We start from the raw sequence: 18,910 nt of genomic DNA, 5'->3' as shown, positions 1-18,910 counted from the left end.
TCTCTAGAGACGATCTGGATCATGGAGGATGAAGTAGACAGATTGTGACTGAATTTTTACTGCGCAAAAAAGCGCTAAAATAGGCCCTTCCCACTCATATTACAACAGTGGGGAAGCTCAGAAAACTGTTTCTATGCAGAAAACAAAGATGGCCATGTGGTAAAAATCATGCCCCAATAAGTTTTATCACCAAGTACCTCACAAAAAACGATTAACATGCCAGTAAACGTTTTAAACATACATTTGAAAAGTTATGAATTGTTATTAATAAGCCTGCTACCAGTCGCTTTTACTGCAGTTAAGGCTCATACATTATTTCAGTATTAACAGTATTTTCAGAGTCAATTCCATTCCTTAGAAAAATACATTCAGTGTACACACACTCATCAGCCTAATACCAGTTGCTATCACTGCATTTAAGGCTGAACTTACTTTACATTGGTATCAGCAGTATTTTCTCAGTCAATTCCATTCCTCAGAAAAATAATTACTGCACATACCTCATTTGCAGGGGGGCCCTGCATGCTATTCCCCTTCTCTGAAGTTACCTCACTCCTCAGATGAGAACAGCCAGTGGATCTTAGTTACCTCTGCTAAGATCATAGAAAACGCAGGCAGATTCTTCTTCTAATGCTGCCTGAGAATAAACAGCACACTCCGGTGCCATTTAAAATAACAAACTTTTGATTGTAGAAATAAACGAAGTTAAAAAACACCACAGACCTCTCACAGCGACCTATCTTTAGTTAGGCTGCAAGAGAATGACTGAATATGACATGTGAGGGGAGGAGCTATATAGCAGCTCTGCTTGGGTGATCCTCTTGCAGCTTCCTGTTAGGAAGAGATATATTCCATAAGTAATGGATGACCCGTGGACTGACTACACTTAACAAGAGAAAAGGAACATGAAACCCAATGTTTTTCTTTCATGATTCAGACAGAGAATCCAATTTGCTTCTATTATGTAAATTGGATTATTCTCTTGGTATCCTTTGTTGAAGCAGCAGCAATGCATTGGGCGAGCCAATAGCATGAGGCATATATGTGCACCAATCATTAGCTCCTTGCCTACCTAGATATCCTTTTCAACAAAGGATATCAAGTGAACAAAACAAGTTAGATAACACAAGTAAAATGGAAAGTTTAAAATCACATGCTCTGTCTGTCTGAATCATGAAAGACAATATTTGGATTTCATGTCCCTTTAAAAGTTAGCACATGTACACTCAAAATAATACAGAATATACTTACACTGCAGTAATGTAATCCCACAGTTTCCTAATTAGGATTAGGGTTTATTATCTACTCTTATACTGCACTAGAGAGGCTGGAGCACCTCCATCATACAGTAAAAGTGTACATTTTAAATTATTCTGGCAAGCAGCTGACAAAAGTACATTGTTTTTAAGAAGGCTGTAGAAACACCCTTTGAAATGGGCTGGCTCTCTGTCCACCCCCCTCTAAGGAGTTGATTTCTTCTGCTGTCTTTTATTTACATAGTTTTTCTGTAGCCGGGACTGAAGTATTGACATTTTCATTATGGGCGACAGTTTTAACAGGAAGAGCAGCTATTTTAAATGACGAAATAAAGGTAAATTAACTTTTGTTAACAATTTAACACACTCCAGCAGGTGAATGCATAAGGGTGCTTGATGGATGCTCTTCGTTGCTAGCTAAAGATGGCGGGTGGTACAGCCAATCAGTTGCTGTGCAATTACTCCATAGAGGTGGGTTTAACTCTTCATTTAAAATAGGGGCGTTCTTATATCTAATTAAATCAGATGGAGAAATAGGGCTATATAAGCTCCCATTAACTACCACTAGAACTTACCTGGTTTCTTTTGGAGTCGTTGATCACCATTTTTACTGGAAATAAGCTGCATCACAGGGGAAGAAGTGAGCCCTCATTTGAAAGAGGTGAGTCTGCCATTTCAAATGAGTGGTCTATTGTCCTCTAGCCCAAACAGGTAGGAGATAGGGTCCCATTAGAGAACCCCTTCTCATGGTAAAATAACTTCAAAATGGGCAGCAGGTTACAGTTTTTACTGTGATCAACTGCATCTTACAAGGGTAATTAGGGTTCTCAAGTCCCTGTAAGTTGTCTGGGGGCTGTGTTGGCCCTTACATGCTAGGGGTTTAAAAGGGACATTGTACACTACATTTTTCTTTGCATAAATGTTTAAATAGCAGATGTAGACCCAGGTCTACAGAGTCCTGCTGCTCATGTTTGTGTAATTGTCTTTTCATATGCAGGGAAGAGGGGAGGGGGAGGGAAAATGTCTGCTCTCCCTGATTTCCCAGCCCCTTTCACTGGGTGTCGCATCCTAACCTCATCAACAGAGCTAAACTGGGAGCTTCTAAGTAAATCTTTAAAAGGTTTTCAACTGGATTTTTAGATCAGTATCTCTTCATATTATTCTTTATAGTACTAGTGTATTTCATGCAGTCCTATGAAAATTGGTGTACACTGTCCCTTTAATATATTACTTAGTGCATAGATGTAAAACTTAAGCTTTTATACGGAATACTGAACATTGGAAAATGAACGGATAGAAAATATTGCTTATTTGACTAACCTCATGCTCTTCTTCCAGCACCACCAAGCGTTTGTCTTTGTCTATTTTCACTGAAACAAAATTATATCACAATTCAGTTTATATTACAATAAGTTTAAAGATCAGAAGATTACATCCTGTTGGCTAATGGCTTATACAGAACCAATTTTAAAATTAAAAAAAAAAAAAATCACAAAGGATCAGGTGGATATTAACCTCTATCCACCACCAATGATAAACCTACTTTTTAATATGCATACTGCTTCCTGCTCTAAAGTTGGCTACATTTTTCTATTGCCCCAATCTTGAAAGGAACATCAGTACAACGGGGGGCAGAAGGCATCTACCTTCATATGGGAAGGGAGCACCAATTGTGCTCCCTTACAATATGAAGCCAGATCATCAATCTCTGTAACGATCCTCCATTGGTGCCGGTGGGAGGGAGGTAGGTGCGCAGCCCAGGAGAGGAAGAGGCGTGGTTCCCTACACTGCAGAAATGTTTGAGGCAGAAAAGGGGGGGGGGGGAATGGGGCCCTAAACTATAAAACAATATCAGCTGAAGGGGGACCCTATTTTACAGAACACAATGATCTCAGCTAAGGGAGGGTGAGGGGGACCCCTCCCCTACGAAAAGAAAATATATCAAATAAAAAAATTTGTTAATGGAAGGCTTGCTACAGAAATTTCGTTTTTTGTTTCTTAAATGAACAAAAGCCCTAAACTCTATACTGGCAGACTGTAATCCCTACACTAGAGCAAATATTAACCTTACAAGCTAACTGAATAATCACTTCACTTCTGGGAACTGCACAGCTGCAAAAAGTGACCTTCTAATTGCCAAAAACCAGTGGCAAAGCCATGCAGGTCTGCTATTTCTGAACAAATGGGATCCCAGAGAAGTTTTTATGACCGTTTATCTTATGGCTGCAGTAGTTGTGTGTAAACAATTTTAGTGAGAAACCCAAAGTTTGCAAAAAGGTTAACTTTCTTGGCACCCCTGTTTCAAAACTACATTTCCCATGATGCACAAGTAGACTACAGAGTGCCTAAGCATCATGGGAAATGTAGTTTAAAAAAAATCTGGGTGCCAAGGTTAGCCATCAATGGCATAGATCAAAACCTTGGCTTGTCTACTTTAAAAACATAATTTATGTAAGAACTTACCTGATAAATTCATTTATTTCATATTAGCAAGAGTCCATGAGCTAGTGACGTATGGGACACACATTCCCACCAGGAGGGGCAAAGTTTCCCAAACCTCAAAATGCCTACAAATACACCCCTCACCACACCCACAAATCAGTTTAACGTATAGCCAAGAAGTGGGGTGATTAAAAAAAGTGCGAAAGCATAAAAAATTAGGAATTGGAATAATTGTGCTTTATACAAAAAAATCATAACCACCACAAAAAAGGGTGGGCCTCATGGACTCTTGCTAATATGAAAGAAATGAATTTATCGGGTAAGTTCTTACATAAATTATGTTTTCTTTCATGTAATTAGCAAGAGTCCATGAGCTAGTGACGTATGGGATAATGACTACCCAAGATGTGGATCTTCCACGCAAGAGTCACTAGAGAGGGAGGGATAAAATAAAGACAGCCAACTCCGCTGAAAAAAATCCACACCCAAAACAAAGTTTAAATCTTATAATGAAAAAAACTGAAATTATAAGCAGAAGAATCAAACTGAAACAGCTGCCTGAAGTACTTTTCTACCAAAAACTGCTTCAGAAGAAGAAAACACATCAAAATGGTAGAATTTAGTAAAAGTATGCAAAGAAGACCAAGTGGCTGCTTTGCAAATCTGATCAACCGAAGCGTCATTCCTAAACGCCCAGGAAGTAGAAACTGACCTAGTAGAATGAGCTGTAATCCTTTGAGGCGGAGTTTTACCCGACTGGACATAAGCATGATGAATCAAAGACTTTAACCAAGATGCCAAAGAAATGGCAGAAGCCTTCTGACCTTTCCTAGAACCGGAAAAGATAACAAATAGACTAGAAGTCTTTCGGAAATCCTTAGTAGCTTCAACATAATATTTCAAAGCTCTAACTACATCCAAAGAATGCAACGACTTTTCCTTAGAATTCTTAGGATTAGGACACAATGAAGGAACCACAATTTCTCTACTAATGTTGTTAGAATTCACAACCTTAGGTAAAAATTTAAAAGAAGTTCGCAACACCGCCTTATCCTGATGAAAAATCAGAAAAGGAGACTCACAAGAAAGAGCAGATAATTCAGAAACTCTTCTAGCAGAAGAGATGGCCAAAAGAAACAAAAAACTTTCCAAGAAAGTAATTTAATATCCAGCGAATGCATAGGTTCAAACGGAGGAGCTTGAAGAGCCCCCAGAACCAAATTCAAACTCCAAGGAGGAGAAATTGACTTAATGACAGGTTTTATACGAACCAAAGCTTGTACAAAACAATGAATATCAGGAAGACTAGCAATCTTTCTGTGAAAAAGAACAGAAAGAGCAGAGATGTGTCTTTTCAAGGAACTTGCAGACAAACCTTTAGCCAAACCATCATGAAGAAACTGTAAAATTCTAGGAATTCTAAAAGAATGCCAAGAAAAATGATGAGAAAAACACCAAGAAATGTAAATCTTCCAGACTCGATAATATATCTTCCTAGATACAAATTTAAGAGCCTGTAACATAGTATTAATCACAGAGTCAGAGAAACCTCTATGACTGAGAATCAAGCGTTCAATCTCCATACCTTCAAATTTAAGGATTTGAGATCCTGATGGAAAAAAGGACCTTGCGATAGAAGGCCTGGTCTTAACGGAAGAGTCCACGGTTGGCAAGTGGCCATCCGGACAAGATCCGCATACCAAAACCTGTGAGGCCATGCTGGAGCCACCAGCAGAACAAACGAGCACTCCTTTAGAATCTTGGAAATCACTCTTGGAAGAAGAACTAGAGGCGGAAAGATATAGGCAGGATGATACTTCCAAGGAAGCGACAATGCATCCACTGCCTCCGCTTGAGGATCCCTGGATCTGGACAGATACCTGGGAAGCTTCTTGTTTAGATGAGAAGCCATCAGATCTATTTCTGGAAGTCCCCACATTTGAACAATCTGAAGAAATACCTCTGGGTGAAGAGACCATTCGCCCGGATGTAACGTTTGGCGACTGAGATAATCCGCTTCCCAATTGTCTATACCTGGGATATGAACCGCAGAAATTAGACAGGAGCTGGATTCCGCCCATACCAGTATTCGAAATACTTCTTTCATAGCCAGAGGACTGTGAGTCCCTCCTTGATGATTGACATATGCCACGGTTGTGACATTGTCCGTCTGAAAACAAATGAACGACTCTCTCTTTAGAAGAGGCCATGACTGAAGAGCTCTGAAAATTGCACGGAGTTCCAAAATGTTGATTGGTAATCTCACCTCCTGAGATTCCCAAACCCCTTGTGCAGTCAGAGACCCCCAAACAGCTCCCCAACCTGTCAGACTTGCATCTGTTGAAATCACAGTCCAGGTCGGAAGAACAAAAGAAGCCCCCTGAACTAAACGATGGTGGTCTGTCCACCACGTCAGAGAGTGTCGTACAATCGGTTTTAAAGATATTGAGATATCTTTGTATAATCCCTGCACCACTGGTTCAGCATACAGAGCTGAAGAGGTCGCATGTGAAAACGAGCAAAGGGGATCGCGTCCGATGCAGCAGTCATAAGACCTAGAATTTCCATGCATAAGGCTACCGAAGGGAATGATTGAGACTGAAGGCTTCGACAAGCAGAAACCAATTTTAGACGTCTCTTGTCTGTCAGAGACAGAGTCATGGACACTGAATCTATCTGGAAACCTAAAAAGGTTACCCTTGTCTGAGGAATCAATGAACTTTTTGGTAAATTGATCCTCCAACCATGTTCTCGAAGAAACAATACAAGTCGATTCGTATGAGATTCTGCTAAATGTGAAGACTGAGCAAGTACCAAGATATCGTCCAAATAAGGAAATACCACAATACCCTGTTCTCTGATTACAGAGAGAAGGGCACCGAGAACCTTTGTAAAAATCCTTGGAGCTGTTGCTAGGCCAAACGGCAGAGCCACAAACTGGTAATGCTTGTCTAGGAAAGAGAATCTCAGAAACTGATAGTGATCTGGATGAATCGGAATATGCAGATATGCATCCTGTAAGTCTATTGTGGACATATAATGCCCTTGCTGAACAAAAGGCAGAATAGTCCTTATAGTTACCATTTTGAATGTTGGTATCCTTACATAATGATTCAATATTTTTAAATCCAGAACTGGTCTGAAGGAATGCTCCTTCTTTGGTACAATGAAAAGATTGGAGTAAAACCCCAGCCCCTGTTCCAGAACTGGAACTGGCATAATTACTCCAGCCAACTCTAGATCTGAAACACATTTCAGAAATGCTTGAGCCTTCACTGGATTTACTGGGACACGGGAAAGAAAAAAATCTTCTTGCAGGAGGCCTTATCTTGAAGCCTAATCTGTACCCTTGTGAAACAATGTTCTGAATCCAAAGATTGTGAATCGAATTGATCCAAATTTCTTTGAAAAATCGTAATCTGCCCCCTACCAGCTGAGCTGGAATGAGGGCCGCACCTTCATGTTGACTTGGGAGCTGGCTTTGGCTTTCTAAAAGGCTTGGATTTATTCCAGACTGGAGATGGTTTCCAAACTGATACTGCTCCTGTAGGGGAAGGATCAGGCTTTTGTTCCTTGTTGTGACGAAAGGAACGAAAACGATAAGTAGACCTAAATTTACCTTTAGATTTTTTATCCTGTGGTAAAAAAGTTCCTTTCCCCCCAGTAACAGTTGAAATAATAGAATCCAACTGAGAACCAAATAATTTATTACCCTGGAAAGAAAGGGAAAGCAAAGTTGACTTAGAAGACATATCAGCATTCCAAGTTTTAAGCCATAAAGCTCTTCTAGCTAAAATAGCTAGAGACATATACCTGACATCAACCCTAATGATATCAAAGATGGTATCACAAATAAAATTATTAGCATGTTGAAGAAGATTAACAATGCTATGAGAATTATGATCTGTTACTTGTTGCGCTAAAGCTTCTAACCAAAAAGTTGAAGCTGCAGCAACATCCGCTAAAGATATAGCAGGTCTAAGAAGATTACCTGAACACAAGTAAGCTTTTCTTAGAAAGGATTCAATTTTCCTATCTAAAGGATCCTTAAAGGAAGTACTATCTGCCGTAGGAATAGTAGTACGTTTAGCAAGAGTAGAGATAGCCCCATCAACCTTAGGGATTTTGTCCCAAAACTCTAACCTGTCAGATGGCACAGGATATAAATGCTTAAAACGTTTAGGAGTGAATGAATTACCCAAATTATTCCATTCCCTGGAAATTACTTCAGAAATAGCATCAGGGACAGGAAAAACTTCTGGAATAACTACAGGAGATTTAAAAACCTTATTTAAACGTTTAAATTTAGTATCAAGAGGACCAGAATCCTCTATTTCTAATGCAATTAAGACTTCTTTAAGAAAAGAACGAATAAATTCCATTTTGAATAAATATGAAGATTTATCAGCATCAATCTCTGAAACTGAATCCTCTGAAACAGAGGAAACATTATCAGAATCAGAATGATGATGTTCATTTAAAAATTCATCTGAAAAATTAGAAGTTTTAAAAGACCTTTTACGTTTACTAGAAGGAGGAATAACAGACATAGCCTTCTTAATGGATTTAGAAACAAAATCTCTTATGTTAACAGGAACACTGTGAGTATTAGATGTTGATGGAACAGCAACAGGTAATGTAACATTACTAAAGGAAATATTATCTGCATTAACAAGTTTGTCATGACATTCATTACAAACAACAGCTGGAGGAACAGATACCACAAGTTTACAGCAAATACACTTAACTTTGGTAGATCCAACATCAGGCAGCGATTTTCCAGAAGTATCTTCTGATTCAGGGTCAATCTGAGACATCTTGCAATATGTAATAGAAAAAACAACATATAAAGCAAAATTGATCAAATTCCTTAAATGACAGTTTCAGGAATGGGAAAAAATGCCAGTGAACAAGCTTCTAGCAACCAGAAGCAAATAAACAATGAGACTTAAATAATGTGGAGCCAATAAAGACGCCCATATTTTTAGCGCAAAAAAAGACGCCCACATTATTTGGCTCCTAAATGCTTTTAGCGCCAAAAATGACGCCACATCCGGAACGCGACACTTTTGGCGCAAAAACGTCAAAAAATGACGCAACTTCCGGTGACAAGAACGACGCCGGAAATAACAAAGAATTTTTTGCGCCAAAAATGACGCAATAAAATGAAGCATTTTCAGCCCCCGCGAGCCTAACAGCCCACAGGGAAAAAAGTCAAATTTTAAGGTAAGAAAAAAATTGATTATTCAAATGCATTATCCCAAATAATGAAACTGACTGTCTGAAATAAGGAATATTGAACATCCTGAATCAAGGCAAATAAATGTTTAAACACAAATATTTAGAACTTTATATAAAAGTGCCCAACCATAGCTTAGAGTGTCACAAAAATAAGACTTACTTACCCCAGGACACTCATCTACATGTTGTAGAAAGCCAAACCAGTACTGAAACGAGAATCAGTAGAGGTAATGGTATATATAAGAGTATATCGTCGATCTGAAAAGGGAGGTAAGAGATGAATCTCTACGACCGATAACAGAGAACCTATGAAATAGACCCCGTAGAAGGAGATCATTGAATTCAAATAGGCAATACTCTCTTCACATCCCTCTGACATTCACTGCACGCTGAGAGGAAAACCGGGCTCCAACCTGCTGCGGAGCGCATATCAACGTAGAATCTAGCACAAACTTACTTCACCACCTCCACAGGAGGCAAAGTTTGTAAAACTGATTTGAGGGTGTGGTGAGGGGTGTATTTGTAGGCATTTTGAGGTTTGGGAAACTTTGCCCCTCCTGGTGGGAATGTGTGTCCCATACGTCACTAGCTCATGGACTCTTGCTAATATGAAAGAAAATATATATATATATATAGTTTTCATAGGTAAAAATAAAAACAAAGTCTCTGTGTCTATTTAAACAAAGTGATAGCAACGCTAAAACAATTCTCAGGTACTTTGGTCAAGTTTGTTTCCTGAAATTCCCAGTAGCAAAGGGGTTAATATCTCACAGAAGGCAGTGGCCGCAGCTATGTCATTTTGTGCACTATGTAAAATGTGTTCTTAAAAGTAGATGGCTTTTTAAACATATGTGTATAGCCTGTACAAACTTACATTGTAATGACTGTGTTTAGTTCTAATATTGTGATCACACTGTAGCAAACATTTTTATAATAAACCAAAGTAAGTTCACATTTTACTGACCACACTTACTTCTAATATTGCAGTCACACTGTACCAAATAGGAAAAATGAGAATAATGTGACAAAGCACACCAAATCCCATAGGGGGCGCTTCCTACTTACTCCAGAAAATGATACTTTACAACATATACAAACTGAACATAAAGTCCATATAATCCAGAACAAGGCAACTCTCTGTCAAAGGATGGTGGAATCCTGGTACTTGGAGGTGCTTCCCATCCTGTAAGTGCAAAAATTTGTCTTCTATTCTCCCGCCCCTGTCTATACGGTATTGGGCTATGGTTGTTTGCTCTTTATACATATATAGATAATGAGATGTCCCCTCAGATTTTCAGACCTGATATGACTGTCGGTTGGTAGCAGTGAGCTGGACCACTGCAAAGTTCCAGTCCATCCTGCTAGCACCATTGGGTGCATCACGTCTGAGTATATTTCCAGCTTTTTCCATCAATATCATCTGTTTTGGTGGTACTAGGCCATTGTGGCGCCTCCGTTTCTCTTTCTGCAAACACTGTACAAAATGTGTCATTGAAATATAACGTTTGCCGTTTGGTACATTGCGATCGCAATATTAGAACTAAACACGTTTAGTACAGTGTAAACTTGTAGCGGCTATACAAATGCAATGTTATCAAAAGGTGTCTACTTTTAAAAACATATTTTACATAGTGTGTTAAAAAAAAACACTATTGTAAAACGAATACGGCTACTTTCTTCTATGAGATATTAAAATCCTGTACACAAAATCTTGCTCTTAAAAAGAACACTCCAAAAATTAAACACGTTTTTTAAATAACAAACTTAAATATAGGTAGCCCTCAGTTTACGCCGGGGTTAGGTTCCAGAAGGAATGGTTGTAAATCGAAACCGTTGTAAATTGAAACCCAGTTTATAATGTAAGTCAATGGGAAGTGAGGGAGTTAGGTTCCAGGCCCCTCTCAAAATTGTCATAAGTAACAACTCATACATTATTTTTAAAGCTTTGAAAAAAGGCTTTAAATGCTAAACAGCATTATAAACCTAATAAAATAATCACACAACACAGAATATATAATTAAACTAAGTTAAAGGAACAAAAACATTTGCTAAACATCATTATAATCCTAATAAAATAATCACACAACACAGAATTTACTTGCATTTTTCTGCAAACAGTTCTTTCTATGCATTCCAATTTGGACTGATTTATAGACTTGAAGATCTTGTTCCTTTGCAAGCTGCTCGATAGCGCAGGTCTGGTTAAACTGATTAATTTCAGCTTGCTTGGCTTGCATATCAATGCTGCAACACAAGCAGACAGCTCCACCTACTGGCTATTTTAATCAATGCACTGCTTCTCAATAGCAGTTACATGACTGAACAAAAAGGTTGTTATTCTGAAACGGTGTAAATTGAACCGTTGTAAATCAAGGGCCACCTGTATATACTATTTTACAGTAGAATACATATAACAAACCATGTAAACATGTACAATATACATATAACCCCCAGCTCATAGGTTTATTACTATATTAGTTTCACTACTGTATAGTAATAAAATATATTCAGTTTCAGTTCACACATGTAAATGGTATTGTGATTCAATACAGTCCAAAGGGATTATTTACATTGTACCTTGCGCTGCAGAGGACGATACTGCATTTAACATTCAGCCAGTGGCAGAGAAGTGTAGTAAAACGCCTCTTAGCAACTCTGCTTTATAACAGTAATTTCATCCCTTTAGAACATTTCCCCTACAATTGCGATGCGGATAAATAACATAGCGCTACTGTTACAATGCTTACATCAGACCCTATGTATGAAAGTTAATATTGTTGAAATGGGTGCAGTATTGTAGTGTGATTCTTAAAAAGACACTGCAGAATCATTTGTATCTAGAAAGGCAATTGAATAATCTACATGAAAAGATAGATCATCTATTTATTAACCATTCCCCAGTTTTGCATAACCAACACAGTAATATTTATATACTTTTTACCTCTGTGATTATCTTGTATCTATGCCTCTGCAGACTGACCCCTTATTTCAGTTCTTTTGACAGACTTGCATTTTAGCCAATCAGTGCCCTGCCCTCTCATAATTAACTTCACAGGCATGAGCACATTGTTATCTATATGGCACACATGAACTAGCACTGTCTAGCTGTAAAAACTGTCAAAATGCACTGAGGTGGCCTTCAAAGGTTTAGAAATTAGCATATGACCTTACCTAGGTTTCGCTTTCAACAAAAAATACCAAGAGAACAAAGCAAATTTGATAAAAGTAAATTGAAAAGTTGCTTAAAATTGCATGCTCTATCTGAAGCATGAAAGTTTAATTTTGACTAGACTGTCCCTTTAACATACTAAACTCTCAAGTCCAAGAATAAGAATGGTGTAAAATCCTTAAAGAAAAATCCTCTTTCAATTCACCAATCTAACTGTAAATTATACATTCTCTTACTTATTATAGCAGCATTGTTGGTTTCTTTGCGGAAGCGAAACTTTTTCAGCTTCTCAACAAGCTCTTCATCCACATCGCACACAACCAAAGACTCGCTCTGTGAAAACAAGTAGTATACAGTAAAGGGACATTAAACAAATTATAGGTAGAAATGTATTTAAAGCAATGATTGGCCTGAGAACAGTATGTAGAAGTATTTTTTAAAATAATTATTGTTTAAATATTAAAGAAGAAGCTTTATTTACTATGAGATCATGAGTGCCACCATGATGCAACTTAAGTTTTCCCTTATCTAATCTTCTCCTGCGGACAATTATGGACAGATATAAAAGTCATTAAAGTGTGCAAACAATTCCTTCACACACCTATGCTAGAGCTGCTTCAGCTCTTATGGACTTTACACATACATTTTAATAAACTTGTCTTGTTTCTGAGATACCCACACAAATTATACTTTTTTCCCTTTTGTTTTTTAAAGCAGAATACTCAATTTTATAAAATAAGTTTGCAGAAATACAATAAAAAGGGCATCTCATGAAATTGGGGGGGGGGGGGGCACCTAAAAAAAAAAAGAGAATGCACACCTAAAATTGTGTGTAAATTTATATGACATAAATAGTAGCAGGGGAGCCATTACTTAATAAATATGTTGTTTTTTTAAATAAAACACATTTTATGGTCCCTCGTCTACAATTAGTTCTTTCCCAAAACACCAAAATGTAATATTTTATAACTATATTGCTCAATAACAATGAATACTTGAAAACCAGAAGATTTTTCAAGGGGTGTATCTCTGTTCTTGATTTGCATTGATTTTGAATAATATTAACAAAATTACAGTGTAAAAGGATTTTTAAACATTGCTTTTGTATACAGATGTTTTTGCAATGCAGCACTGTATTAATAGTGTTAAAGCTATTTATGTGTGATATTAATATTTCAAACCATTCTGCCCTACAAAATGAGCAGTTTGATGTAAAGCATAAAGAAAGTTACACAGGCGCTCTCACTAGTAGCAACTAGATTTGTGCATTCAGCATTTTCGTTCAATGCCGAATTAGGAAGTGGGTGGACTTTTATGATGTTCGGATCTTTTTTAAACTGAATTTCTTCTTGTGAACGTAAAGCACAATAAGATCTGTGCAAATCCAGATTTTAGTGTGTTTCACTTTCTTAAAGGGACAGTAACCTAGCAAATAATGTTATATAACATTAGCTTAGCACCAGCTTTCTAAAGAAAAAGGTTAGAGAGATATTTTACTACGAAAACAGAACACCGCTCCTGGCTCTACTGAGCGGTTGTTTTTTTCTCCTAAGCGCATCACGGCACGCTGTCTAATCACAGCCGGCCCAATGGCGCTATTAAAATCAATGTAGCCCGCGATGCGCTTAGGAGAAAAAAAAATACAGACCCACTCAGTAGAGCCAGGAGCGGCATTCTGTTTTCGTAGTAAAATATCTATCTAACTCTTTGCTTTAGAAAGCTTGCGCTAAGCTAATGTTATATTATTCTGCACTATGTGCATAATTATATAACATTATCTGCTAGGTTTACTGCCCCTTGAAGAACAAATTCGGCTCCAAAAAGATCCAATCACCACAAAAGTCCACCTACTTCAGCATTGGGCATTGAAAGAAATTGCAGAATGCGCAAGTCTTCTAGCAGCTACCCTCAAACACATAGAGTTATCTTATTTTTTACAAATGCTAGGATTTACTATTGAAACAAATAGAGGGCATTTTCATTCATGAAGTATAAGATACTTAATGTAGAAAGCTCCTTTATTTGATTCAATCGGTCGCCGCTCTTAGCTCCTACAGCAGCCCATGGCTTAAAAGAATTTTTGGCTGAGGTGCCATGCGGTAAATCCGGCTTGACACCCATGGGAGCCGGATTTACCGCACGGCTATTGGCTAAGAGGTGAAACCGGGGGGACAATGATTAGTGGATTGTAGATGAGTCATCTGTCAATCAATTGACGAATATGGCGGATGGAGGAACGTCTCTTACCGTTCTGGCATTACAAGGTGAAAATATCAGAAGATAAGTATATCCTACACATTTAATGAATGAAAGTCTCATTCATTTTTTAAATTCTTTCATATGACTTGTGCGACTATGCTCAACCTTACAATAACTTTAAGTTGCAGTTGAAGGCTTGCATGTGTGGGCTTGCATCACAAGAGCCCAGGCACAGTGAATGCACCTTCATAAATAAGCCTCTTAATTCCCTTTATATTCTCAAAAAGCATCTCCAAGTTTGTATTTCATCATAGCATATGTAAAATCTGTCCATGGCCCACCTAGACTCTAGCTGACCTAATAAGAAAGTATAGAAAGCAAGTAAAAACGGTTTGTGTCACAGCAGTTAACAATGCTTTAGATAATGGGATACAAAAGAAAGAACTCTCATGACTAAGATGGTAATTCCCATAAAAATGTAATCATCATGAGAAATAATGCTCTGTACATCAGGTTATGTTGTTCTAGCCTCAATCATTCTAGCTGCTTTCATGGTTGATACTTTTTTAACCCCCTTCATCCTATAGACTTAAAGGTGTCTAACAAGAAAATGGAGTAAAGTGTCACATCTAACACAGAATTAATGGAACAGATAATGTCTTAACCCTAAAGGTGTATGTGTCACTACTCCCTCATTTGTGGGTTTACATGCTGATTTAACAATGTGAAATACACAAGGTTTGTTTCATATGGGTGTATGCTAATCCTTTAGAAAAGAAAATTAAAGGAAGTATCTTTCACAGACAGAAAGTATTTATATTTCTGATCAATATGTCCTTTCTTAGATACCACTTCCAGTGCTTAAAGGGATCCTTAACCTACATTTTTTCTTTCACGATTCAGATAAGCATGCAATTTTAAGCAACTTTCTAATTTACTCCTATTATCAAGAATCGTCATCTGGGTAGCACTTGCTGATTGGTGGCTAAATGAGGCCACCAATAAGCAAGCGCTATCCAGGGTGCTGAACCTAAAATGGGCCGGCTCCTACAATTTACATTCCTGCTTTTTAAATAAAGATAACAAGAGAATGAAGAAAAATTAATAATAGGCGTAAATTAAAAAGTTGATTAAAATTGCATGCTCTATCTGAATCATGAAAGAACAAATTTAGGGACACTAAACAATTTTTTTTTTCATGATTCAGCTAGAGCATGCAATTTTAAGCAACTTTCTAATTTACTCCTATTATTATTTTTTCTTTGTTCTCTTGCTATCTTTATTTGAAAAAGAAGGCAACTAAGCTAAGGAGCCAGCACATTTTTGGTTCAGAATCACGGACAGTACTGTACTTGTTTATTGGTGCTGTCCAATCAGCAAGGACAACCCAGGTTGTTCACCAAAAATGGGCCGGCATCTAAACTTACATTCTTGCTTTTCAAATAAAAATACCAAGAGAATGAAGAAAATGTGATAATAGTTGTAAACTAGAAAGTTGTTTAAAATTGCATGCTCTGAAGAGCAAAAAAAAAAAATTGGGTTCAGTGTCCCTTTAAAACAATATTCATATTTTGCCGTACATCCTCATGTTCTTTGGATATCCAGATGATAATTACTAGAGATCCCATTCTGCGGCTAAGGAAATTCATCAAGATCCTTTTTTAAAGCTTCCAATTAAAAAGAAAAACACCCTGAGAATTAAATTTTATCTTCATCTAAAGGGACATTCTAATGTAAACATCACATACTCACATGTAGTTAAATACCCACTTGGGAGGCAAAGACAACTGTTGGTCCTGAGCAGGAAACAGCTAGTAAGCAAATCAGCTGCACCTCCAGCCAATAACATCTGTGATCAGCAATAGTTACACAGCTGAGTCTGCGACTAGCGCTGCTGATTGGATCAGCGGCTGTTTACACTAGGAAACAGCAGTGCTCTGCGGGTCCCCATGGTACTTCTACTGTGCGTTCAAGTGAATATTAGGTCAATAGTCTTAAAATGACATGATCTAACAAATTTTGACTGTTATGGCGCTTTAGTCATATAGTCAACGCCAGAGCAGAAATTGACTATTAGACATATGTTTAGTTTCATGTCCCTTCAATTCAGCGCTAGTAAAAAAAATCGTATCAGATATAGAAAAAGTAAAATGGTTTAATTGCTCCTTTTTGATATTTAAGATACATAATCTCTTCAATTACTATTTGAATGTGTGAGTGGTTACATATGCAAGATTCAATTGCATTGAGATATTAGAAGGGTGGGAAAATAAACCTCCCACACATTAGCAGAGTGAAGTTTCCAACCCCAGGCTGTGCTTCCTATGCAGGAAGCCTCAGGGATGGGTGGAGGAACAGCTGCAATTCTCCATTATCAATACAACGACACATAATTGTCTTGGGTTCTAATCCGCAGGTTTCCCCACTATACTCTGCTGTAGGACCACCACCGTTATACTCACCATTGTCAACCGGTTCTCTGCTGTCCACAAACCTCGGATTGCGGCTAACCTAACCTCGCACCACCACACCGCTAGCAATCCAATATCACGTGATATACGCATCAGCCAATCAGACACTTTCTCCTCAACTTTAGGAGGGTCCGAAGTGACAGATGCAGTAAATGATGGTAGCCATGTTTGTTACTGGCGTGCCGTGTTAGCCCTGCAAATAAAGCGCTCGATATATTTCTATATATCGCACCTTATGGCGTGTGGTTGGTATTTAATAACGTTTGCAAATAGTTTTCATGCAAATTGTATCCTGTAAAAAGAGTAACTTTTACACTAACGTTGTTTTTCCCAAAACAAATATGAAAGCCACGTTGTCGATAAATTATTTTCCAATATTTTCTTTTCGATTGGCCATACGCAGTATTCCGGTGACGGTGTAGGACTATGGGATGTCAGACGACCCATACATTACGTTTCTTACTTGTTTTTCTACATAATACCAGGGAGGTTTATTGATGCTATGCCAACTATATTCCTGGCTACATTGTACGAGTACTCTCCTTTGGTTTATGTCTTTGTGGTGGTTGTGTGCTTCTTAGTCACTACTGGTCTAGTGTCAGGATGGTAAGTGCGTTCATTACTGGGCGAACTATAACGGCATAGCCCAATTCAATATGTTATATAACAAATTTCAAATTGTAATTGTGAGGAATACTTTTATAGAGGAATATAATGTTATATTTAGCCTACATTGTTTTTAATCACATTTTGGTTGGGAACGAATGACCTAAAAAATAATGTAGTCTCGGTACCTATAAAGTACTGACATTGTGCTTATCCGTGAATCTAAATGGTTAGGTGGACATATAAGAGCAAAACTAAAATGAACGGCTTAGAGGATTTCATTGTTGCACCTCTAGCATATAACTATGTTTAACCTCGTGTGAATGTATTAAACACATAGTTAAAGTCAGTTCCAGAGCACTTGTACACTACTGGGACCTAGCTGAACACATCTGGTGAGCTAATGACAAGAGGTATATGTGTAGCCACCAATGACCAGCTAGCTCCCAGTAGTGCATTGCTGCTGTTAAGGATACATACGCATGCTTTTCAGCAAATGACACCAAGAGAACAAAGTACATTTGCTAATACAATTAAATTGAAAAGTTGCATAAAATTGCATGCTCTGTCTGATTGTGAAAGTTTAATTTTGACTGTTATGTCCTTTTACCCCTAGGCGCTGTTAGGACGTTCCATGCCGTCCTAATGGGCCTTAACGCCATTAGGACAGCAAGGAACATAATACCTTATATGGTATCCTGCAGCCTACAACCTTTGACGCAATCAAGAATCAGACTGGGGGGGGCGTGGCTAGCAACGTAGGCAGTCCCACATTATTCAATCCCGGCCTTAAAATCATGTGATTTCAATTTTATAGCAAGTGTTTACACTTTGATGCTGGCACAAAAGGGTTAATCTAGTTAATATATGCTTTAATGTTATTGTTTTTTGTCTTAGATTGTTTGGTTTTTTTGTTGTTGTTTTTTTTTTTTAACCCTTTCATAACAGGGTCGTGCACGCGATCAATCGCAAGATTTCAATTATAGAATCGGGTCAGGGGGGCGTCCCTGTGACGCTAGGCACACCTTCCAGACCACGATCACATCCAGGAAGCGCTGTGGGCTTCAGAACAGCCAAACGGCTATGACGTATTTCGTCCTAACGGCGCTAAAGCCCAGCGCCGTTTGGACAGAACGGCGGTAAAAGGTTAATTGAGAAAGTATAAGTTAAATCTGTCCCTTTAAATAGAAACACAACAATCTTATTTAATGTTTTAAAGCATTTTAGTATTGCACAAATGCTTATTGCTCTGTTTAACCTCGCAAATGGGTTAAACACAAGTCTGCTCTGAAACAGCAATGCAGTAATAATTATATTCCTTCCCTCATCTTAGGTGACTTCAGTATACCCATTGACAATTCTAAACTGTCTACCACCTCTTTTAGACTGTCCCGGTGGACCACATCTTATTTTATTAAAAATATTTTTTTCTCCTTAAAATCTTGCCATTATCAATTTCCCTGTCATTGTTGCTTTGACCGCTTCCCTGTCAGATCCTTTTTTTCTATCACTTGACTGGCAGGTGG

General features: G+C 38.0%; 2 protein-coding genes across 2 annotated transcripts in view; one reads left to right on the top strand and one right to left on the bottom strand.

The window, feature by feature from the left end:
- Positions 1–16,852, bottom strand: part of LOC128643712 (glia maturation factor beta) — a 54,050-nt gene extending 37,198 nt beyond the window's left edge. Inside the window, exons 1-3 of the mRNA XM_053696543.1 lie at positions 16,770–16,852; positions 12,345–12,441; positions 2,577–2,626 (exon numbers count right to left, since the gene is read on the bottom strand). Of these exons, the coding sequence (XP_053552518.1) occupies positions 2,577–2,626; positions 12,345–12,441; positions 16,770–16,772 (150 nt within the window). The 5' untranslated portion in view covers positions 16,773–16,852. The remainder of the gene's footprint in view (positions 1–2,576; positions 2,627–12,344; positions 12,442–16,769) is intronic.
- Positions 16,853–17,183: 331 nt separating this feature from the next.
- Positions 17,184–18,910, top strand: part of LOC128643713 (cell growth regulator with RING finger domain protein 1-like) — a gene marked incomplete at its 3' end in the record, with an annotated part of 40,048 nt that continues 38,321 nt past the window's right edge. Inside the window, exon 1 of the mRNA XM_053696544.1 lies at positions 17,184–17,384. Coding sequence (XP_053552519.1) covers positions 17,281–17,384 — 104 coding nt within the window. The remainder of the gene's footprint in view (positions 17,385–18,910) is intronic.

Source organism: Bombina bombina, unplaced genomic scaffold (genome assembly GCF_027579735.1).
Source record: "Bombina bombina isolate aBomBom1 unplaced genomic scaffold, aBomBom1.pri scaffold_610, whole genome shotgun sequence".
Lineage (NCBI taxonomy): Eukaryota > Metazoa > Chordata > Amphibia > Anura > Bombinatoridae > Bombina > Bombina bombina.
Note: the sequence above shows the minus strand (reverse complement) of the source record. Positions and strands in the feature narration are given on the sequence as shown.